This window comes from Prenolepis imparis, unplaced genomic scaffold, assembly GCF_030444845.1.
Source record: "Prenolepis imparis isolate NDT839.2.m4 unplaced genomic scaffold, iyPreImpa1.0 SCAF_5, whole genome shotgun sequence".
Taxonomy (NCBI): domain Eukaryota; kingdom Metazoa; phylum Arthropoda; class Insecta; order Hymenoptera; family Formicidae; genus Prenolepis; species Prenolepis imparis.
The window spans coordinates 20,319,842-20,345,269 of record NW_028141163.1 but is presented as its reverse complement, the minus strand read 5'-3'; the positions used below and the strand labels follow the sequence as shown (position 1 = coordinate 20,345,269).

The following is a 25,428-nucleotide window of genomic DNA, read 5'->3' as shown; positions in this document are numbered from 1 at the left end:
AATGTGACATGCATCACAGAAATATTAAATAATCCATTAGCTTTGAAGTCATTGAAAGAAGTTGATTATGGTATAGAATTTCAACGTTTGTCATGCAAGTGCAACTCAGAAAATTTGAATGAGGTGCAAAAAAGATGCAACGATTATCTGATCATTCTGTGCAAACAACTTGTTGATCGTATGCCAAATAATTTTTTAATACTTAAAATGTCAGCAAGATTTACACCCAAAAAAATATTGTGTACAGCAACGAAGCCATCAATTAATGATATACCCTTGGAATTACTCGATGATGGAACTAATTTAACTATAATTAATTGAAAATCAGATTCGTAACATCGGATTCATAAATTGGCGTGACTATTTATCAGAAGAAATAATGTCTGATACCTGCAAATTTTGGTCCAACGTTTATGATTTTAAATATGCCAGCAAACGTCAGCAATTTAAAGAGTTGGCTCAACTTGTCTTAAAAGTGCAATCTTTACCAATAAGTAATGCAGTCGTTGAGAGAGTTTTTTCCGTAATGAACGCAGTGAAAACAAAATTTAGAAACAAAATGCAGTTCGCAATGCTGACAGCAATTTTAAGGATTCGAATTCATTTTAATGTAACAAACATTTGTTGTACTTCCTTCACGCCCAGTCCGAAGATGTATGAATTGTTCAATTCGAAAATATACGAGACTCCAAACCCAGATAGACAAAAAGATATCTTTTAGATTCCTAAAAGATATCTTATTATATCTTGAGATGTCTTTCATTTTGTACCAAAAGATATCTTTTAGGAATCTAAAAGATGTCTTATGCAACAGTTTCAGATATCTTTTAGATATCTATAGATGTCTTCAAGATATCTAAAAGAAGTCTAATAGTTATGTTTTAGACAACTTATAAGATATATTCTAGATGTCTTCAAGATATCTAAATAGATCTAAATTTATATTGGAAAAATAAATAACACATAGCATGACAATGTTAAGTTTATTAATTAATAGTTGCTGCATAACTGTTCGCAACAACTTTTAATTAATAAACTTAACATTGTCATGCTATATATGTTAAAATTGTTTTCTTGAAAAAACTTGAACACTATTTTAATGTGAAAACATGGAAATATATATTTAAAACTACATAGAAATATTACACATACAAAATATTATTACGTATTAATACTAATTATTATTATATATATTATTAATAGAAATATATATATGTGTATCTATATATATATATGTATATATATATATATATATATAATACACAAGTCTATATATATATATCCTTCTCTCTCTAAAGCCCCTTGCACAATGCCAGGCAATAACAGGCAATAGGAACAGGAAATAAAAGATATTCACCAATAAGAGCAGAAAATAATATCTATTCTCTGCTCTTTATGGTAAATATCTTTTATTTCCTGTTCCTATTGCTTGTTGCCTGATATTATGCAAGGGGCTTAATATTTAAGCTATCTAATATTAATGCTGATTTTCATTGTTTCTTTCTTCTCCTTGCATCTTTTTCATCCGATATCGCATTTTATCACCTGCATATGTTGCAACCAATTTCTTATGTTTTACAATCAATGCAACGGAGCAATCAGGTGTTTTTTCTTTTGTATTAATCACAGCCCCTGTGGATAATATATACACATTTTTATATTAGTGAATAAATATATTGGAAAATACACTATATTTATATAATATTAGTATTTAAAAAATCGTTAATAATAAGTTATAATTTTTATACGTGTCACGTACATCACAAAGAATATAAATAACAAAATAATGCGAATAAATAAAAATTGAAAAACAAATAATCTTGTATTAAAGTACACTTACCAACTATAGTATTTGCAAACGTAGACTTTTCAATTGCAACAGTATTTTTTGCAGCAGTCCAAGATAACTTGTGTCCTACCTCAAATGTAATGCAGGTTGTCAGTATATTGGAAATCATTTTTTGTACCGTATCACCACCAATATACTTTATTTTCTTGTACTGCAAAGAATATTGTCATATATTATTAGTGATAAACTTATTTTCAATATAAGTCTTCTATATTCTATAAATTAAAAAAAAATTTTTCTAAAAAATTTAAGATATTTCTTGGATATCTTCATAAATTTATTATTTATATACGTATATTTATATTCATATTTATTCAATATTTGTTGCACTTGTACTTTAATTTTACTATAAATTTATTTATTATAAATAAAACAGCGAAAACTAACTTTCAGTATAAATATATATATATTATATGCTATAAAATTGTCGTTATTGTTCGTATTATTATTTCTTATCCTTTTTTCATTAATTATTTATTTATTTAAATGTAATTTCTATTATAAAAAAATTCTCACATCTTATATTTTCCAGAATATTTTATATATTTCATAAAATTTATAAGGATTTCCAAAAATATCTTAAACTTCTTGAAACTTTACAAGTTTTTTTAAACATTATAGACTAAGATATTTCATTTCAACAGATTCAACATTTACATATAAAAAGTATACTTACAAAGCAGTTACGAATTGCTTCATCATTTTTTAATCTTTCATCGAATTGTATATATTCCTCAACGGATGTCAATGGAAAATCAGGCATTAAATCCATCGTTATTTCTTCATTTTGTTCATTTCTTGGAAATCGTTCTCTTAAAATGGTAAGTATTTCTTGAAGTTTTGTTTTATTTCTACTTGCTTCGCGTCTCATTTCAGTTTTAAATTGCTCAATGTCTTCACGTAAAATATTTATTGTTTCATGTAAAGCATCTGAAATAAAAAAATTATTTATATTCATTTTATTAGTTTTTTATGCAATTATTGTAAAATATAGATATAAACATAAGTATAACAATATATAAGTGTAAATATAGACACACATTGTAAAATAGACACATTTTATATTTATTATACAGGATGTATCATAAGCCATGTCTTCTTTAAAGAGTTATCAAATAATCGAAAAATTTATGTAAATTATTATTATTATTAATATTTCATTTAAAATATGTAACTGTTTTGATAACAATAAATTGTTTTGATAACAATAAATATAATATTAATTAACTAACAAATAGTAAGATTAAAGATGTTCAAATAATTTGCTATCATTGTTTGTGACAGAAATTGTGATCTGAGAGACGTAAGAAATGCTTCAAAAAGTGGCTTATAATATCCTATATAAACTGTATATTTATATCGTCGTATACTTACGTCGCAGAATTTACAGCTGATATTTGCTTTAATTAGTATTGTAGCGGAATGACGAAAGCTATGTACATCGCGGTAATATACAAAGGTCTAAGGACGCTGCGAGTTATTTAGGCGACCGCTCAACGCCGCGGTCTTCCCTTATGATGCGTAAGCGAAGAAAGCCGTCACTATCGGTTTATCTTTGACGTAGCGCTGTAAGCAGGCGGCCGATCCTTATTCGATTTCAAGAGCACTAGCGTTAGACGACGGGTCTTTTGACTTGCGATAAACAACCACCTAGATAGCGAGCCCGAGAACGTCTCGAGCACACTCCTCAGTTAAGATTGGTCGACGACGGATCGGCGCTCTGTGTAACCGAAATATACCTTCCGAATAAATGTGGTTTTGATTAATTTGCTACATTCTGCAATAATTGGACCTTTGCTCCCCTTACAAAGTCAGAAGTGGGATTCACCTGTGTGCGTCCGATGTTACGAAGTTCGGTATCCGGAAGAAGTTCTCTATGTGTGTGATTTACCGATGTTACGAAGTCCGGTACGAAGTCGCGTGTCCGGAAGAAGTTCTTTATGTGTGTGATTTATGAGTGCCCTTACGTGTTTATGTTGAAATTTTCGAGGGTGATTGCGATTACGAGACTGCGATACCCTATTTACGATAGACTAAGCAAAGCGGCTTAGTAATTACGAGTGTGACACTGCTTCAAACGACAGACCACGATGAGTACGCCAACGGTCGCCGACCTTAAGGAGATACTAAAGGGCAGAAATCTGCCGACGACGGGCACGAAGGTCGAGTTGATGAAGCGATTACTAGACGCAGGAGTTCTGCCCGAGGAGTTACAAGCGACGGAACCGGCGTCGACCAGAGCGCATGAGATGCGAGACGACGAGCCCCGGCCAGGGACGAGCGTCGAGAACGTCGTCCCGTCGGCAAGAGAGATCGAGCTGTTAAGGAAGGAGCGAGATCTAGCAGAGCGCGAGATCGAACTCTTGAGAAGGGAGCTCGAGTTAGCGAGGATGACGCCACCGCGGGAAGGAAACGTGCTCGATCGAGCTGGTGTAAGAAAGTGGCAGGACCTCAAGGATCTTATCGGTGAATTCAACGGTAGTGAATTGGACTACGAGCGCTGGGAGAGGCAGGCGAAGATGCTGCTCGCTTCCTACGAATTAGACGATCACAAGGCGAAAGCGCTGATATGTAGCAAGCTATCCGGCAAGGCGCTCAAGTGGTATCACTCAAGGATCGACTGCGTCGAGCTAGGTTGTAACGACCTTTTCCGAGAACTACGAAGGATGTACGCACAACAAGCAGATCCACTGATGTTACGGCGCCAATTGGAAGCAAGAATGTGGAACGCAGGCGAGACCTTTGCGGACTACCTCCACGACAAAATGACCCTCGCAAATAAAGTGCCGGTGACAGGCGGCGAGGCGATTAGCTACATCATCGAGGGTATACCGAGCCAGGAGCTACGCACGCAAGCCCGAGTACAGTGCTATCAGTCGACAGAGGAGATGCTGAAAGCATTTGCGAACGTCCCGGCCCCGAAGGGAGCTTTCCGACAACCGGCTACGACGACGGGAAAGAGCAAGCTGCAGAGCAAGGAGCAGAAGCCCAAGGAGACGAGCCCCAGGAAATGCTACAACTGCAACGAGGAAGGTCACATCGCGGCGAAGTGCACGAAACCTAAACGAGAGCGAGGATCGTGCTACAAATGCGGCAAATTGGGACACCGAGCAGCCCAGTGCGATTTTGTCAAGGATTCCACCAAGGAAGGCGTTCACTGTCTGGCGCGCGAGCGGATAGAATGCGACGATTTTCAACGGAAGGTCGAGCTTCAGATAAGTACTAAGGACAGTGCCGTTAGTGTTAGTTTTGACGCGTTGATTGATTCAGGCAGCCCTATTTCCTTCGTAAAAGAGCGATATGTCCCGCGAGAATGTATAACCGTTGAGATAGACCGGGATCGATTTGTCGGTATAAATGGTAGCGATTTAAGAACGATAGGCTGTATAGCGGCTACGATTATTTTTGAACACGAGAAGTACGCGATAATATTGCGAGTCGTCCCTGATGATACAATGCAAAGTTCGATTATATTGGGACGCGATTTCATGAAAAAGGCGAAATTATCGATAGGCAGCGATCGAGAAATAATCGATATTATGAATATTAATCTTGATAGAGATGTCGGTATGTCGGTGGATGATATGCAAGTTAACGACCATCTTCCATTTGAGGTGAAGCAACGAGCGCGCGATTTATTAGAAGCGAATTATATAAATGCCCCGAGGCCATCACGGCCGGCAGTGGAAAATATCATGTCGCTCACCCTTACGAATAATGAACCGTTCTATTGCAAGCCACGTAAGCTTTCGTATTATGAAAAAGGTAAACTACGAGAAATTTTAGATGAGCTGATCGCGAAAGGAATTATCAGAGAAAGTACGTCCGAATACGCGTCACCTATTGTATTGACGAAGAAAAAGAATGGAGAGTTGAGAATGTGCGTGGACTTTAGGAGACTAAATAAAGTTACTACGCGTGATCATTTCCCGCTTCCGCTGATCGAGGACCAATTAGATCTGTTAGAGGGCAAAAAATATTTTACTACACTCGACCTTAAAGACGGTTTTTTCCACGTAAAAATGCACGAGGAATCGGTTAAATATACCTCGTTCGTTACGCCGTTTGGACAATATGAGTACGTAAGAATGCCTTTCGGTTTGAAGGGTGCCCCCCTCAAATTCCAACGTTATGTCATCGAGATCTTTAAAGAACAAATCAACATGGGAGATATCTCAGTTTATCTAGATGACTTTCTTATTGCTACGGAAACCATTGAGCATCATTTTCGGGTGTTGCGGAAAATTTTCGAATTACTTGTCGCGAACCGATTAGAACTACGGCTAGACAAATGTCGATTTTTGCAGACAAGACTAGACTATTTAGGTTATACAATTACTGATAAAGGTGTTCGCCCAACGGACCGGGGCCTTGAGGCAGTGGAGAATTTCCCGATTCCGCGAAGCGTTCGAGACATGCAAAGTTTCCTAGGCCTATGCTCCTATTTCCGAAAATTCGTAGAGAACTTTTCTATTGTGGCTAAGCCGTTGTATGACGTCACTAGAAAAAATGCCGATTTTCAATTCGGAGAAGTGGAGAACCGGGCTTTCGAGTCGCTAAAAAATCGTTTAATGAACGCGCCTATCTTGAGTATATATTCTCCACAAAGCGAAACCGAACTACATTGCGACGCAAGCGCGGTTGGTTTCGGCGCGATCTTGTTGCAAAAGAAATTGGACCGGAAGTTACACCCAATCTTTTATTTTTCAAAGAGAACAACGGACGTCGAATCGAAATATCATAGTTATGAGTTGGAAACGCTGGCGATAATCTATGCGCTCCGACGATTCCGCATGTACTTACTCGGAATTAAATTTAAAATAATTACCGATTGCCAGGCCCTGAGTTTGACGCTGAATAAAAAAGAGACGAATCCGCGTATAGCGCGATGGGTACTGGAGATGCAGAATTTCGATTATGTCTTGGAGCATAGAGCCGGCTCGCGTATGTTGCACGTTGACGCACTGAGTCGTCAGATATTAGTTGTCGAGGATAATTCGTTTGATAAAAACCTCTCTTTATGCCAAAGCGACGATCCGTTAATTTCAAAGATTCGGACAGAATTAGAACACTCGGAAGGCAAGTTTTTTGAAATGAGGAATGGGCTGGTATACCGAAAGCAAAAGGGAAAAATATTGTTCTATGTACCGGCAATGCTAGAATCTAATGTCATTCATAAGTATCATAACGAAATGAGCCACGTCGGTTCTGAGAAAACGACCCGGAATATATTAAATAATTATTGGTTCCCGGAGATAAGATCGAAAGTCGATAAACATATCAAGAGCTGTTTGAAGTGCATTGCGTTCACGCCTAATTCGGGAAGGCCTGAGGGAACACTGCATAGTATACCGAAGGGTACCGTGCCGTTCGCCACACTACACATCGATCATTTATCGCCCGCGTCGCGATCGAAGTCATCCAAAGCACAGTATATCCTTTTAGTCGTTGACGCGTTTACTAAGTATGTAAAATTGTACGCTACCAAGAACACAAGCACTTCCGAGGTCATAAAGAATCTCCGATCTTACTTCAGGCATTACAGTCGACCCTTACGTATCGTGTCAGATCGAGGCAGCTGTTTTACGTCCCGCGAATTTAAAGAATTCATAAACGAGCACAATATTCAGCACATTGAGGTCGCCACTGCCTCCCCTCAAGCGAACGGTCAAGTCGAAAGATACAACCGCACAATACTGCCTATGATAGCGAAACTAGCAGATGAGCGAAACATTCAGTGGTTTAACGTCCTTGAAGACGTAGAATTTGCCTGTAACAACACCATTTCGAAGGCCACGAATGAAAGCCCGAGCATATTACTTTTCGGGGTACGCCAACGAGGAAATATGGTGGACGGATTGTTAGACGCGTTAGAAGCAGGCGAACATATCGACGTAGCCCGTGATTTAATAGAGACGCGCAAACAAGCGAGCGAGCGAATTCAAGAAAATCAAGAGACGAACAAACGCGTTTATAACCGGAAACATAAAGATCCGAAGAAGTATGTGGTAGGAGATAAAGTAATGGTCCGAAATTTTGATTGTACGCCCGGGGCATCACAAAAATTAATCCCGCGCTACAAAGGACCTTATCAAGTAAGCCGTGTTTTAAGAAACGATCGTTATGTATTAACCGACGTCGAAGACCACCAGTTAACAAATACTCCCTACTGCGGTACATGGGAGGCGGCGAACATGCGATTATGGAAACCATGTTAATTAAGTATAGGATAACACTGTATAGATTTAAGATAACATAAAAGAATTTTCTTTATAATCTTTAATTAAGTTCTGTATCAGATACTAAGCGATTACTTACGTTAAAATAAGCATCGTTATTTCTTTTACTTTACGTACAATTAGTTTGTCATTTGTGTTTTATTTTTATAACAATTCTAGTTTTAATCGAGACGATTAAGGGTCAGGCTGGCCGAATTGTAGCGGAATGACGAAAGCTATGTACATCGCGGTAATATACAAAGGTCTAAGGACGAGTTATTTAGGCGACCGCTCAACGCCGCGGTCTTCCCTTATGATGCGTAAGCGAAGAAAGCCGTCACTATCGGTTTATCTTTGACGTAGCGCTGTAAGCAGGCGGCCGATCCTTATTCGATTTCAAGAGCACTAGCGTTAGACGACGGGTCTTTTGACTTGCGATAAACAACCACCTAGATAGCGAGCCCGAGAACGTCTCGAGCACACTCCTCAGTTAAGATTGGTCGACGACGGATCGGCGCTCTGTGTAACCGAAATATACCTTCCGAATAAATGTGGTTTTGATTAATTTGCTACATTCTGCAATAATTGGACCTTTGCTCCCCTTACAGTATACTATCGCAGATTTCTTTCACAGTCTGCAAATGTGAATAATTGCACTGATAATGAACGATTTTCGTCGTACCGTTCCTCTAATCCAAAGGAAATCCTGTAACCGAAAGCGAATGACTCAACAAAATATAAAAACGATCAACTCTGACATGTCAATATCAAATGACATTGTAAATATGTTTTGAATCTACCAACAAACATTAATGTATAATAGATTTTTTTATATGTAACTGCAAAATTTATATTAACGTTGTTTGTTATTGCACATTATATTTATAATTTTATATTAAAATTTTTAAAGGAAAAACATCTCTTAATTTTATCTCTTATCTAATATTAAAGTGAAACCATATATAAGTTATTCTTGACGTATATCAACTTAAAGATGTATTTTAGAAAAAATAAGTTTTCTAATTATTATCATTATTAGAATAAGTAATTTAATCATTATGTTACTATTAAAATCTGAATCTATTTGGAACGAATAACCCATAACATACTGTTCAAATTTGTATGGTGCGAATAGAGAGAAGATATAAGGAACTACTTGAGAAAGTGCAAGGTCTTTTCCGCGGATTCAAATAAATAAGATAAATTAAATAAATTACAATAACATAAATTATCACATTATTTTAAGGGTCGGCAGGCGACACGGTGGAGACGCCTGTCGGCCGGCCGGGAATTACGGATTCGTATAATCCAGATTTTAGCCAAAATACTGAATGAATCTCATTAAATTTACGATATTCTTAATCAGTAAGCTCGACTGTAATCAGCTAAAGAGCTATTTTATTAAAAAAAGGTGAAAATAAAATTTTTTAATAAACTTGAGGAAATGTGCAGTTAGCAACGGGTAAGGTTGAGTTAGCCGCGAGTCCGTATTTAATTTATTATAAATTTTTAAGAGCAAAAATGCAAAATCGGGCTCTTTAGCGGATTGCATTATTATATAAAGAATATATTTAAAAAAAAATCACGAAGCTATGTCACTTATTTGATGAGAAATCTGGACGATACGATTCTCACTAGATCTAAGGAACTGGGGAAATTTTCGTGGTAACATACTGACAGCTTGACAAGGAGAGAGATAATCGTTCTGTCTTTGTCTCTCTTGCATCGCGTATGTAGTAGCGTCCATGTAGGCACAAATACTAATATGTTGAGCACACGGATGCGATTATTGAAAGATAATGTCAACAAGAACCGGCTATCGTATTACCTTTGTTTCTCTGTATATGTAAAACGAGGATAACGATATCTTAGATCTTGCTCCTAACAATATCTTCCAATAATTGTATCTTATTGTATGCCGTATCTCGCATATATTATGTATCTCAAATTATAGAATAATGATTTATTAAATATTAAAATATATATTTTTTTTAGGGATTATTATATGTATAATTTAGAAAGAATATTTAAAATATTTATAAGTTTATATATATGTATATATATATGTATATATATATATATATATATATGTGATTGACAAGTATGTGTTATCTTGATTTCTTATTGATGTTACTGTATAAAAATATCAGCTGCATAAAGAATAATATAAAGAACTTATGAATAACATATAAATAGCTCAATGCAAGGTGTTCGGTCTATCACCCTGAAAACTCGAGTTCAAGTCTATCGGTATATATATTTATTTTTTTATATTTATTATTATTGGAATATATAGAAATTATTAAAAATATATATTTTTAAAGGCGATACTTAAGAATTTTTAAATATTGAAAATATTTCAATAATTTTACAACTACAAACACATTGTATATATAAATGCAAAAAATTCGGTAAATAAATTAATCCAGTAATAAATCTATCTCTCTAAATCAGTAATCAATATATATATATATATATATATATATATATATATATATATATCAGGGATCCGGACCGAAACAAAATTAGGGTTCGGTTTCGGTTACGGTTTAATAAAATATTGAATAACTGTTCCGGTTCCAGTTTCGGTTTTTTGATAAATAAAAAAACCGAAACCGTTTAAATTATGATTTTTTCGGTTACGGTTCCGGTTTTTAAAAATTTTTACTTTTTGTTTTTCTAATTAAATTAATTTCTAAATTATATTACTTTAAAAAATTATTATTAATTTTTATGACATAAATAAACAACACTTCATATTATACATAAAAATATATTTAGATATAGGTATATATAATATAGATACATATATAAATATATTTTCATGTTATAAAAATTAATAATAATTTTTTAAAGTAATATAATTTATATATACTTTATATATATATATATATATATATATATATATAAAACAGAAAATATAATATCTTCACAGCTATCATTATTGCGATAATACATACACGTTTCAGAACATTTAAAAAATAATTATAATTAAGCAATTATTGTAAACGACCCAACTGGCTTAATTGATCTTTCTTAATTCGATATCATATATAAATATACAGATTACGTTTCGACCTTTGGTTCAGGGACTCGATTCTTGAATTCATTCGCAAGAGAAACATATACGCAAATTCGGCTCTTACAGAAAAGTTGCAAGTTGATTGGCTATCGCATGGGTTTTAGCCAATCAACTTGCAACTTTTCTGTAAGAGCCGAATTTGCGCATACGTTTCTCTTGCGAATGAATTCAAGAATCGAGCCCCAGGTCCTTATCAAGTCTAAAATTAAAGGATAATACTATATAGAAGGAATCATTTTATAAAAGCATAGCGCAAACCAAGTTGAAAACAACAATTATTATAAAGTAAATGATTAAAACATACCTTACTTAAAATTTTTTTCTTTTTTCAACATGTTACAATTCTCTCATCTGTACTAAACGTTTCGTATAGATGGTAAAAAACGAACTAAGTTAGACTTCCTTTATTATTCTATCATAAATAGGGTTTAAATTCTCTGTGTCTTTATGTAGGTTAATCGTGTTGTTAAATTTTTTTATATAAAACATTTCAGCTATCTCTTTTTTCCTAGTATGTGTTTCACGATGTAAAATATTAAAGGTTGTCCATTTAAAGTCATGTAAATATTCATTTCTATGTTTGCTTTAGCAATTATTAGACAAGATTCCCTTAACAATATGTAAGTTCTTATTATGGAAATGTTCATCAGATAACAAAATAGCGTGATCGACTAATTGTAAGTTGTTAATGATGTAACCAAAGCGTTATAAGCAAACATAGAAATGAATATTTACATGACTTTAAATGGACAACCTTTAATATTTTACATCGTGAAACACATACTAGGAAAAGAGAGATAGCTGAAATGTTTTATATAAAAAAATTTAACAACACGATTAACCTACATAAAGACACAGAGAATTTAAACCCTATTTATGATAGAATAATAAAGGATGTCTAACTTAGTTCGTTTTTTACCATCTATACGAAACGTTTAGTACAGAGAGAATTGTAACATGTTGAAAAAAGAAAAAAAATTTAAGTAAGGTATGTTTTAATCATTTACTTTATAATAATTGTTGTTTTCAACTTGGTTTGCGCTATGCTTTTATAAAATGATTCCTTCTATATAGTATTATCCTTTAATTTTAGACTTGATAAGGACCTGAACCAAAGGTCGAAACGTAGTCTGTATATTTATATATGATATCGAATTAATAAAGATCAATTAAGCTAGTTGGGTCGTTTACAATAATTGCTTAATTTTATTCTTCACTGGCGACACAAAAATACTCTTATAATTATAATTGTATAATATTGCACTTCGAGGAGACAGTTATCATGACACTTCCGTCATTTGCGCAAAAACAGAAAAAAATGCCGAAAAGAACCGTAAACCGAAAATAATTTAACGGTCCGGTTATGGTTCCGGTGTTATAAATTTATCAGAATTTCAATACGGTTTACGGTTTCTGTTCTACTAAAAAAACGGTTATGGAACGGTTATCGGTTTTGGTCCGGGTCCCTGATATATATATATATATATATATATATATATATATATTAGTTATTGATTTATTACAGGATACATTAATTTATTCACGGAATTATTTTGCATTTTTATGTATATGATAGTTGTAAAATAATTGATCTTTTCAATATTTAAAAATTCTTAAAGTTAATCGCCTTTAAAAATATATTTTTTAATTTTTATATATTCTATGTTTATACATATTATACATATTGTATAATATGTATAAACATAAAAAAATTTTAATAGGAAAAATGACTCTCTGGATGTTTGTACATATTATACAATATGTATAATATGTATAATATGTATAATATGTATAATAAATAGTAATAACAAGAATGGTCTTTAGGGGCTGCGCACAATAAAAGGAGTAAGCAACAGGAATAAATAGACCAAAAAATTTTTCTGCGTTACTACATTGCATATGTTTCATATTGAATTGTTCCTTATTCTCTGCTCTTGTCTTCTGTTTCTTAGACTCTGTTCCTTATTCCTTTTATTGTGTGCAGCCCCTTATAAGTAGCATAAATAGTATGACCTGTTTTTGGATCAAATGGCAGTTGTGCTAAATAATAACTCGAAGAAGTCGAATATCCTAGTTTCCTCATCATTCTTATGACTGAAAAGAAAATATTACAACTACATAACCTCAAATATGTAACAGAATAATGTAGTTTAAAATAAATTATTTTATGTATGTAATAAATATTACATGAATATATTATAAAAATATTCTTTATAATTTCATGTAGCATTCAATAAAAATTTAATTAAAAGAAAAGGAACAATCGAAGTCACACACTACTCATCTTAGGAAAGTCGTTCCTCGCAGAGATAATTGATCCGCACAATTAGAAGATATCTTACGGCAATTCGAGCTTAGCACATTGTGAACACTCGCACAGTTTTACACATTACATCACTTTTCCACATAATAACACACTTTTGTCATTCATTCACGCATCATGCATGAATCGGAAAGCACAACACCTTAGACATATATTGTGTGTCCGCCAGCGAGAAATAAAAAGAAAGATTAGAAGGTTAGGGTTAGGTTAGGTTAGGTTAAGTTAGATGCGAACTTTTGGCCCTCTCGTGGGATGCGGCCTTGCCGTGGCGAGAGGGCTCACCCTTTGCAAGAGGATAGTCTTGCAAGGGGTGCCAACAGCATCCCGTACCCGAATAACATCGGGTACATCAACTCCCCGAGTTCTGAGGAGTTTCCCCAGTCTCGGGGAGCCCTCCCATGTTGGGAGGAGGGGGCCCACTTCCCCTATAGAGCTTCGGCTCGTATGTGGTAGAGGATGGCGACCTTGAATACAAACGCCCGGTGGCATGGCACCGTTAGGGGTTGGACATTGCACGGCGCCTTTGGCGCTGTCCTCCCTCCATGCAGTTTGCGGCCTCGGCCGCGGGGTTCCTGTTCCGTCGTCTCGGGGGGGTGTTTTCGGGGGTTTTTCTCCCGGGGGTATTCCCCCGGGGTCTCGGGGTGGGTGCTTTTGCGGCGGGGGCCGCGGGGATGGGTGGCCATCCGTGACTACCCGAGGGGCTTTGCCCGAAGGGTTTTCCCGAGGGACATCGCCCGGAGGGAGTCACGGTGGTCGGTCGCCGGGGCCGCTCGGACGTTTCCGAGGCGGGGCCCGGCGACGAGAGGAGCCACAGGGTGCTGGTTGGGGGTCTCCAGGCCTGGGTCCCCGTCTCAGCGTCCCTGTGGTTGGGCCCGCGCCCGGGCCTCTCGGACGTACTCCGAGCTCGGGCCGGAACGGCGGAGTAGGCCACGCGTGGCTACCCGAGGGGCTTTGCCCGGAGGGGTTACCCAAGGGGCATCGCCCGGAGGGTGCCACGCGGACATATTCCGAGGCGGGGCCCGGCGGTGAGCGTAGTACTCCTGGCCGGTCGGGACCGTTTCCCGTCCCGAACCGGCCGGCTGGGAGAGGCGTTGTCCCTTCCATCGGACGTGATTACCGGTGGGGAGACGGCTGGCTGCCACGGCGGGCAAGGTGTGGACGGGGAGCGGCGTCCTCACCCCAACCGTCCGTGGGGCCCCCCGGGTAGCGCCACTTGTCGCGGTGCCCCCTTTGTCGGAGGAGGGGGACCCCTGAAAACCCACGGGGACGTCAAAACCCCTGTGGGCCAGTAAGGGGCTCGGAGCCCTGTGCCGGGGTGCGTGTATTCCCCCCGGCCAGAGGCATAAGCCGGCCCCCCGGGAGTCCCCGGGGCACCGGCTTGGGGAGCGATTCCGGTCATGTTTCGGGTCGTCCCCCGGCCGGTGGGAGATACGCCGGCCGGTCGAGCCGCGGCAAGGAGTGGGAAACTTTGGAATGAGCATTAACAAATCTAACGAAAATAAAATTGGGGAGCATGTGGTGGAGAGGGAGGCAGCGCAAATCAACGCGCAAGCGGTGTCCGATTGTATCGATCCCGCTAGAATCACTGTGCAGGCAGTCCTGCAAGACTGGTTGCCGGACGGTGAGCCATGGGAGGCCCCGCCTGCTGGCGAAAAAGCGAAGGAGGTATTAACAACCACGGCGCAAGGAACCGATGGGGAGGATACATCCCTGGCTCGGTCCCTTGTTGTCCTACAGCGGAGGTTGAGTCGGTCACCGGACCCAAAGCAATTGGGACGGGGAATGCGATCCGATACCGTGCCCATGGAGGAGACACAGAACTCTGCGGCCAACGGTCTTGATTGTATCTCGTCGCAGGAGATGGAGGTTGAGGTGGACGGAGTCTCAGTGGCATCTTCCTCGGCCCAAATTCTGGGCAAAAGGAAGAAGGTGGAGCGGGACAGCGACACGGAAGATTCGACTCCACTAATAAGGAGGAGTTCACGCCTATTCAGATCGGCGGGTTTAGTCGCAGACGTCGAGAGGACCCCTAAGAAGAGGGTCGCCCCACCAAGTAACCTTGGTGCTGGTTCGCCGTCGAAGGTGTCCGAATCTGAGGCTCCATCGGTGTCCTGCTCAGAGGCGGAAAATAGGAACGTTGCGAAAAGACCAGCGAAAAAGATTATTAATAGAAGGAGAAGGGCTGCCGATGAGCCCACGGTTGCACAATCGCTCCGTCCTCTTCCAGAGAACGTCGATGAACTGTACGTTCAGCCGGCACCCCAGGTGAGCGCATCCGCAATGGAGTGGCTGGAGGATATCGACAAGTGTCGAGTCAATAGCAGCTACCAAGGCGAGCTTAGTGGCCATATAAGAAAAAGAGTCAGCGTAATCAAAAACGTGCTAAGGGTTCTCGGTGAGAAACTGGAGGATAACGGTGACCCGAGCTACCTCAGAAGGAGGAACGTGGAATTGGCTGCGGAACTGGCCGTCTCAAAGAGAGAGACGAACAAACTCAGACGAGACCTCCAGGACTTGCAGAAAATTGTGATGGACCTGAAGGCTTCCATTTATGGTGGCCAAGGAGTGAACTCGTCGGAGAAGGCTACCTCTCCGATGGAGAGTTCTCAGAGAAAGAGCTCGAAATCTAAATCGAGAGAGAGGAAAGACGGCGGCGCTGGAATAAATCACGCCAACTTTGAAGTCCCCATGAACGACATAGTAATGCGTCCTCCGCTGAAGGGAGTATCTACTCCAATCCCGGCGGTAGAGAGAAGCACACTGAAACCCTTCCAGGACATGGATGCTGAATTATCCAGACGAATCGTGGAACTTACCACACAAAGAAGAGAACTCAGACAATCGATCAAGGAAAAGTCACAAGGTCCTCCGGTCCAGACTCAAGCTCCATCGAATGTCCCGAAGACTAAACTAAGGGTGGTTAGCAACATACAAGTTGCTCCGCCCAGACAGACGTTCGCTCAACAAACGCAGAGCCAACCGCCGATGTCGGGCGTTGAGAAAGGTCCTAATCCTATGGAATGGGAAAAGGTTGAAAACAAGAGGAAGAGGAAGCAACAGCGAAAGAAGGCCACACAGCAACAGCAACAACAGCCTGTGGCCCCCTCCGCTAACGCTAATAAGAACAAGAAGACGGAAGGCAAGGCAGACCTTGCGGCGAAAAGGAGAAGACCCCCACGGACAGCAGCGGTCGCGATAAAAGGAACCGCAGAAGGATTTTCGTACGCGGCGGCATTGAAGAAATTGAGAGATGAAATCAAGCTCCCAGAGCTTGATATAGACAAAACGAGAATCAGGCATGCGGCAAGCGGTGGACTACTGATCGAAGTGCCAGGGAAAGATAAGGCCAACAAGGCCGAGCTCCTAAGAGAGAAGGTCTGTGGCATCCTAGGCGAAGCTGCGGTAGTCTCGCGTCCGGTCATCAAAGGAGAGATTCGCTTGATCGGACTCGATGATTCAGTGGTGCCAGATGAGGTTGCCGATATTATAGCAGCAGCCGGTGGATGTATGCCGAGTGAAGTCAAGGTGGGCATTATACGGCCAATGACCAACGGCCTATTCACAGTCTGGGCGCAATGCCCTCTGGGGGCAGCAAACAAGGCATCCCAGAGTGGCAAAATAAAAATAGGATGGACGGTGGCCCGCATTGAGATGCTTAAAGCCAGACCTATCCAATGCTTTAAGTGCTGGGGTCATGGCCACCTACGCATCAAATGCACTTCGACAATGGATAGGACCCGAACCTGTTATAGATGCGGGACCGACGGGCACCCAGCCCTTACGCGCACGAACCCGGTTCGTTGCATCTTGTGTTCGGAGCAGGGGAAAGACCCCAATCATAGAGTCGGCACTGCATTATGCAAAGCGGACTTTAAGGCGAAATCTAGTCCATCCCAGCAAGCTCCCGAAGCAATGGACACAGAGGAAACGGGACGGAGGCCCGAAGAGATAGTAGCGGAAGATGTACAACCTCCTGCAATCTAATCTGATGAGAAGTTGGCAAGCCCAACATCTGCTTGCCCAGCATATGGTAGAGTTGGATATTGCACTGTGTGCAATCTCGGAGCCGCGCAACATCCCAGAAAGTCCCTACTGGTTTGGTAGTACGAACGGACTCGCTGCGATTCATTGGAGGCCTGTGAACGACATTCAGATATGCTCTCTGGTGTATAGAGCGCGAGACTTTGTGGTGGTAAGGCACGGCAAAATAAATGTCGTCGCATCTTACATTTCACCGAACTGCGACAATGAGGACTTCCTCACTTTTCTAGACGAGATAGGAGTGGCGATAAGACTCCTAGAAGGTAGAACACTCATCTGCGGTGACTTTAACGCAAAGTCGACGCAATGGGGTTCACCTCGTACGGACAGACGTGGTGAATGGATTGATGATTGGGCCGCTGAACACGATCTCCGCTTGATCAACATTGGCTCAACACCCACCTGCATAAGACCACAGGGGTGGTCTATCATCGACCTCACGTGGTCCACCGCGGACATAAACAACCACATTCACGATTGGAAGGTCCTGACAAGCATAGAGTCTCTCTCAGATCATGAATATATCATGATGAAGGTTGGTCGACATCCCACGAACGAAGTCGGACCGAGGATTAAGAGAAGAGGGTTTAAATATCCAAGGTGGAACTGGAATAAGTTGGACGTAGACATATTCCAAGCCGCGGTCATCTGGAATAGTGCAGATCCGCCAAAAGAAGAAGAGCGCTCCGCCGACCAAACGGCTCGATGGATTAAACGTGTGATACACGACGCGAGTGATGCTGCAACCACCAGGACTAGAAAGAAGCCCTCGAGGAAACAGTCCTATTGGTGGAACGCCGACATTGCAAGGCTGCGTAAGATCTCTCTGACGGCACGTCGAGCCTGGACTCGTGCTAAAATCAGGAACAGATCCAGAGAGCGTACGGAGCAGCTATGGACGGAACATAGAGAAGCGAGAAGGAAACTGAGAGCCGAAATTAATAAGGCCAAGTTCACGGCATGGCAAGAACTCTTGGACACGATTGAATCGGATCCATGGGGCTTGCCGTACAAAGTTGTGGTAAGAAAGCTGCGTTCATCCACCCCGAGCTTAACGGAAACGTTGAATGAGGGCGTTCTTGGACTGTTGCTGGAGTCACTATTCCCGGACGGACATGAAGTAAACCCAGCGCTCATATGGCGCGAATGGCAATGGGAAGAAGAGCGGGCTATCACGCCCCGTGAAGTAGCGGACGTGATCAAAGATAAGGCTGGTAACAACACGGCCCCCGGCCCTGACGGGATTAAATCTAAGATTTTGGGGAAACTCCCCAAGGAGATGATACCGCATCTAACGGCATGCTACAACCAGTGCCTGAAAGAAGGAATCTTCCCGAGGGATTGGAAGAAAGCTATACTTGTGTTAATCCCCAAGGGGGGAGACACTGAAGAGGAACTCCCAAAGGTTAGACCGATCTGCCTTCTTAGCGAACTTGGCAAAGTGTTCGAAAAGATCCTGGTTCAGAGACTAAACATATGGATGGACGATAATCCGGAGCATCAACTTTCGGAATATCAATTCGGGTTTCGTGAGGGAAGGAGCACCTGCGACGCCCTTATGCTGGTTCAATCTGCCATATCGGAGGCAATTGACGAAGACGGTGTGGTCATCGCGATCAGTATAGATATCCGCAACGCGTTTAATTCGTTGCCGTGGACGGTAATTAGAGATTCTCTCCAACGCAAGTGTTTCCCAGAGTACCTGCGTAGGATGATGGATAGTTATCTGTTCTGTATCCCAGTGAGAAGTGACAGGTCGGAAAGACGGTTATTAAACGTCTATGTCGTCTATGGTTGAAATTAGTATTAAGTTAAACTAATTTTCAACCAATCGAAAATTTTATTTTTATTGACTATATAGGGATGTTTTCTTCGTAAATTTCTAATTTGTATTATAATATACAACGTTTAAGAACAAATATAATACTTAAATATAACTGGTCGAAAAGACGACTATTAGATGTTTATGTCATCTATCCAATTAAACCACTTTTCAACTATTTAAAAATTTTTTTTCTATTGAATGTAGAAACGCTTTTCTGCAAATTTTCTAGTGAAAAATGATTGGTTGAAAAGACGTCGAAACGACGTATATTCGACGTCTACTTTATATCTAATCTTAAATATAATTAAAAATATAAAACAGTTAATAATAATAAAATGTTATATATATAATTAATATAAATAATTAATGATAATAATTATACAATTAATATTAATAAATAATAATTATATAATTAATATTAATAAATAATAATTATATAATTAATATAAATGAAATTGCGCGCACTCTGGTTGCGCACGCATCCCGTGCGCCGTGCTACTTCGCTAACGATTGGACGCTTTAGCGTCAAATGACGCTCGCGTATGCGCAGTGTAACATAGAGCGCATGATATCCGTAGAGCGATTGCAATGGCTAAGACGAAGTCACATGTGTCGCTGCGTCGAGAGAAAAGCTCAAGGCTAAAAAGATTATCGTATCCGCGGGATTTTGTCGTAATGGCCAGTGCTTTCTCTTTCATTTCTCTTGTGTATATATGTATAAATAGTTTTTTGTAAATAGTTTGTGTAAATAGTTGTATATATTTATTCTGATCCGCGCATACTACGGATCGCCGGCGGCAAACTGTAAAAGACTTTTCCTTATTGTGTTATTGCCATCGATCAATACTAGCTATTTTTGCCAGTAGTAAGAGTGAGGATACTGCAGTATTTGCCAATACTTGCATTCAATTCTCCGGCATCACGCGGCGGAGAATTAATTTTACAATTCTTTCTTCTTGCAAGTATTGTGTGTTATAACCTCCACAAATCTGTGCGTGTAACGCATGCATCTTGTACGCAAATACTCGTATACAAAGAAAATATATGGCTGACAAAATGATAACACGGTATGTCTTGATTAATTTTATTTTTGCTAATTATTAAATTTTTAAAAATGATATACAGGGTGTCCCATAATTCGCGAACCACCCGTCAGTTGCAGGTAGAGTAGGTTAAACTGAGTAAAAAAAGTCCTCTACCATTTTGCGATTTTCTCAATAATTAATGAGAAATAAATTAAAGAAAATCAGCCAATTCGAGCGATGATAAGCGTGCAGCGAGAAGAGACAGCCCACTCGGGGGTTCAGAGTTAGCGCTACTCGTATGTAGTTACTGTCTTTTGTAAAGCGCTCCTCCCCGCTTCATCGCGCGCTTAGCAACCGTGTAACATTATACTGTTTCTTTTCGCCGCATGCTTAGTAACGATATGAAACTGGGCTGTCTTTTCTCGCCGTCGTCACGCGAATTGGCTGATCTTCTTTAATTTATTTCTCATTAATTATTGCGAAAATCGCAAAATGGTAGAGGACTTTTCAATTCAGTTCAACATGCTCTACCTGCAACTGACGGGTGGTTCGCGATTTATGGGACACCCTGTATATGTATATTCTAAAGAAATGTATTTTTTTAGTGCTTTTTTATTATATTGATATTAAAATATTTTCAACGGAGGTGGAAATTATTTTTACAACCAAAACGAAAGAAAACTATACAATTTTTTGAGAAAAAGCGTGCTTTCCAACTTAATCAATGGATACTAATGAAGAGGTAAGATTTTTAATTTAATAAACTTAATTTTTCATGAAAATCAAATCATGCAAATATATATGTCTTTTCTGAATAAACTTATCTTTTTTTGTGTTGTCCACAACTTGAATACAATGTATATTTTTGCTTTTACACTTTTACAGATAAAATATATCAGTTGTTATGGCACGGATCTAGTTGAAACTAAGGCAACAATGACAGTAATGAAAAAATTGATGTACAACTGCTTAGCAAAGAACATGAATTTTAAAGGTATTGATCCGAATTCTGCAAAAATTCCTCTAGAACAATGTTATCTGTGGGATCTGATACAAGGTAAATTATTTCGATTATTACGTTTTATATATGTTTAATATAGTTATAACTTTATATTGCTCAAATTCTGTATTTATTTTTAGGTGCTGTGATGTATAACAAAAAAGAAAACTGTGACATAAATAAAATTAAGAAAGCATGTCAAAATTGGCTCAAGCAAGCTCCAAATCGGAAACAGGAAACGATTGACTGATGCACTCTCTAGTAACAAGCCAGAAATAAAGAGAGAGAGAGAGAGAGAGAGAGAGAGAGAGCGAGCGCGCATGGTTAAACCTTTCTAGATTTCAACATGTTTGTTTTTTCAAAAAGTTTAAATTAAACAGATTAGAAATGTATTATTCTTTTTCGTAATCGTTAATGTTCTGAAAAAAATTTTTCATTTATTCGTAATCGTTAATGCTCTGAAAAAATTTTTCATTTATTTTTGTTTACAGTTTTCTGTTCTTTCATTTTCTCGTAAAATATTTTGATAAAATCATTTATATATATATATATATACATATATATATAATTAATTGCAATAAGATTCTTTATTATAAGTAATAAAGTTTTTATTTTTTATATAAATATTGAAATTTATGTGTGTAAATTTTAATTTCATTTAGATTTCATAAAAAAATTTTTTTTTTATTTAAAAATAACATGAATTTTTCTTTTGTTTGTAAAAAATATTAAAGAAGACTAATGTAATAATTGTTCCAAATGTATCTTATTTTTTTAAATGTTACGTTAATTATGTCAAAATATACGAGGTATGTATAAGAATAAGAAAATACAATTCTGTTTAAGAAATACAATAATCTATGTATAGTTATGAAGTTTTGTTATATATATAATTTCTGAGATTTATAAAAAATGTAGTTTTAATGTGCAATTAATAACATTCTTATGTAATTAAAAATATTTTATACTCACTGACAACTTCATCACACACATTGACATTAGTTTTTAGAGAGAAAATGGAATTACATATATTATATAATGGAATATTTACAAGTATATGAAATGATTTCTTTGGAATTGCAAGATTGAATTGATTTTATCTGCTCGTCACGGTTGTGTTAAAATCTAAAATAATGTTTAATTTGATAAATTATTGAGAAGTACCTAGTACTTCGAACTTTAGAGATATATAACTTTAGATATATTTGGGTTTGTAATTACTATTAATAGTATATAAATTATAATAATTTTATAAAATATTGTCATTATACAAACCCAAATATATCTAAAGTTATATATCTCTAAAGTTCTTCGAAGTACTAATCTAGTACTTCTCCGTGTGACAATAATTTATCAAATTAAACGATAAAAAATATTGTATATCGATTATTAAAATAAACGCCTAATAAGCCACTAATAATCGTCTTAAAAACGTCTTATCAACGTTTTATATACGGCTAATAGACGTTTAAATAAATGTCTAATAGAGGTCTGATTTGAAGGACACATAAACGTCTAATTAACTAATATATAGACGTCTATATCAACCGGTCTCTTTGGTGGAAAAGACGTTGAATCGACGTCATTTTTACTGTTCATTTCTCACTGGGTAGGTCGGTTGAATATATCGACGGCAAGGGCAACCTGGCGAGGAAGCAAATGCTTGCGGGGGTTCCACAAGGTTCGGTTCTTGGGCCAACCTTGTGGAACATAGGATATGACTACGTCCTTCAGGAGGGCACGGAATATGGGTGTCAAATCGTATGCTACGCGGATGACACCCTTATTCTTGCGACAGCAGACACAGTCGAAACCGCCACGGCAAGGGCCAACCTGCAGGCTGGACTAGTTCTGAATCGCATAAGGAGACTCGGACTATCTGTTGCAGCACAAAAAACGGAAGCGGTCCTTTTTTGTCGGAGGAGACCCAATCAGCTTCCATCGCTGAATTTAGGAGGCGAGGTTATTCAAACGAAAACCTCCATAAAGTACCTCGGTGTCATCCTGGATGACAGATTAACTTTCAGGGAGCATTTCGACTACGTCGAGACAAAAGTCTCCAAAGTGGCTAGATTCCTGGGGAGACTCATGCCGAACCTAGGAGGCCCAAGGGAGATCAAGAGGAAACTATATGCGAATGTCATACTCTCTATAGCCCTCTACGCGGCACCGATATGGTGCGACTCTCTAACATCATCAAGGAGAAACAGAGAGAAGCTGGACAGGTTGATGAAGATCACGAATATCAGAGTTATCTCCGCCTACAGGACCGTTTCTCTAGATGCGGCGTCCACTTTGGCGAGAATCCCGCCCTTACACTTGTTGGCGGCAATGAGAAAGAGGGTGTTCCTAAGGACCAAAGACCTAAGAAGTTCAGGCGAATGGTCGGAACACTCGGTAAAGGAAATCCGTGAGGCGGAGGCCCTGTTGACGCGACGACAGTGGGCGATCCACTTGCAACGCCCGCTAATAGCAGGCATCCACACTAGGGACGCCGTCCTTCCACACTTCAATGCATGGCTGGACAGGACACACGGGGGAATAGCATTCCATCTAACCCAATTATTAACGGGTCATGGGTGCTTTGCCTCCTATCTGTACCGGATAGGGAGGATGGATTCCCCGATATGTGAACACTGCGGGAACAAGGTAGATACGGCGGAGCATACTCTGCAGGAATGCGTAGCGTGGTCCACGGAAAGGGATGACCTTACAAGGATCGTTGGACACGATCTAAGTTTGGGGACGGTGGTGAGGGCCATTAGCGTAAGCGAAGAGGCCTGGAAGGCGATGTCCCAGTTTGCTGGGGTCGTGATGAGAAAGAAAGAGAGCGTGGAGCGGGAAAGACAGGCGCGAGAGGCGCTGGTGGAACCCTCCAGCTCTAGTAGTGACGAGGACTCTCCCTACATACAATAGTAAGGTGGAGCATAGGGATGGCTCAAACACATTTGAGCAAGTTTTATCATTCTGGGGGGAATGCATTCTAATCGGGGGTCTATTCGGGTTGTCTTCTCGTTAGAGGGACCACCGGGTCTCTCTCTCTTTAGAAAGCTATTAGGGATGGCTCAGTGTTAAATTCTGAGCAAGTAGTAGAGGTTTCGGTGATGCATCACTGTTTTGGCAGTGTTGGATCACTGTGGATAGAGGCGGGAAAATGTAGAGCAAGCTACGGATAGGGTGGTACCATCAATAGATAGGAGGTGAAAGCGCAAACATCAGCGCATCCGAGCTGTTCTTGGGGAAGAGATGTGCATAACAGTTCCTCCAAAGCAGCTAACACGGAGAAGGGGTCTGCTTGTGGACCCGGGCGGAGGTTTAGTGGGTAGGGCCAGCTGCGGCTTGTTGTCCCTCGTGGGGGATCAGAGACTAGCTCCGATCAACCACTTGGGGCGTGGAGTCGCAGTTGGATGAGTCCCACATAACCCATGGAGGCCGGCCCCATGGGTATGCGTAAACGCATTCCTCCGCCCAGCGCCGCATCGCTAAAAAAAAAAAAAAAAAAGGATGCGAACTTTTGGAGTCGAAAAATATACTTTTAGAAAACGTAATCCCGTGTAATTATTAAATTATATAACATATAACACTTGTTTTAAAACATTGGTTTTAATTAATATATATATATATGCATGTTTCTTAAAAATCTTAATATGTTTGAGATATCTTTAAGATGTATAATAGATATCTTTTAATAATGTCTTCAAGACATATTTTAAGAGAAATCATTTAGATATCTTTAATAGGTCTATTACAAACATGTTAAAGATATCTTTTAAGACGTCTTTTCGAACGCGTATAGATATCTTTTAGAAATTCTACAAAGCATCTTCAACAAAATCTCTTTAGACATCTAAAAGATGTCTTCTAGATGTCTTTTAGAAATGTCATAAAGATTTCTTTAATAAGATATCTTTTAGATATCTACAAGACTTCGATGTTATGTGGGAAGCAGGCCCCAATTAACAAATCAATATTGGATGAAGAGAAGATGCTCGATGAAGTTTTAACACTTTTTAGTGCCGAAGAAATTTAAAACGATAAGGAAAAAAAGTGTTACGATCCAATGCA

General features: G+C 39.1%; 1 protein-coding gene and 1 long non-coding RNA gene across 2 annotated transcripts; one reads left to right on the top strand and one right to left on the bottom strand.

The window, feature by feature from the left end:
* Positions 1 to 1,477: 1,477 nt before the first annotated feature.
* On the bottom strand, positions 1,478 to 2,942 carry LOC145936533 (uncharacterized). Its single transcript, XM_083038775.1, has 4 exons — positions 2,924 to 2,942; positions 2,526 to 2,779; positions 1,841 to 2,000; positions 1,478 to 1,632 (listed from the first exon to the last, which is right to left on the bottom strand). The coding sequence occupies exons 1-4, from the start codon at positions 2,940 to 2,942 to the stop codon at positions 1,478 to 1,480; spliced, it is 588 nt and encodes a 195-aa protein (XP_082894901.1).
* A 17,004-nt stretch (positions 2,943 to 19,946) lies between these two features.
* Positions 19,947 to 21,870, top strand: LOC145936284 (uncharacterized). Its single transcript, XR_014425362.1, has 4 exons — positions 19,947 to 20,405; positions 20,969 to 21,105; positions 21,249 to 21,420; positions 21,504 to 21,870. It is a non-coding gene; the product is annotated as an uncharacterized LOC145936284 (long non-coding RNA).
* The last annotated feature ends 3,558 nt before the right edge of the window (positions 21,871 to 25,428 follow it).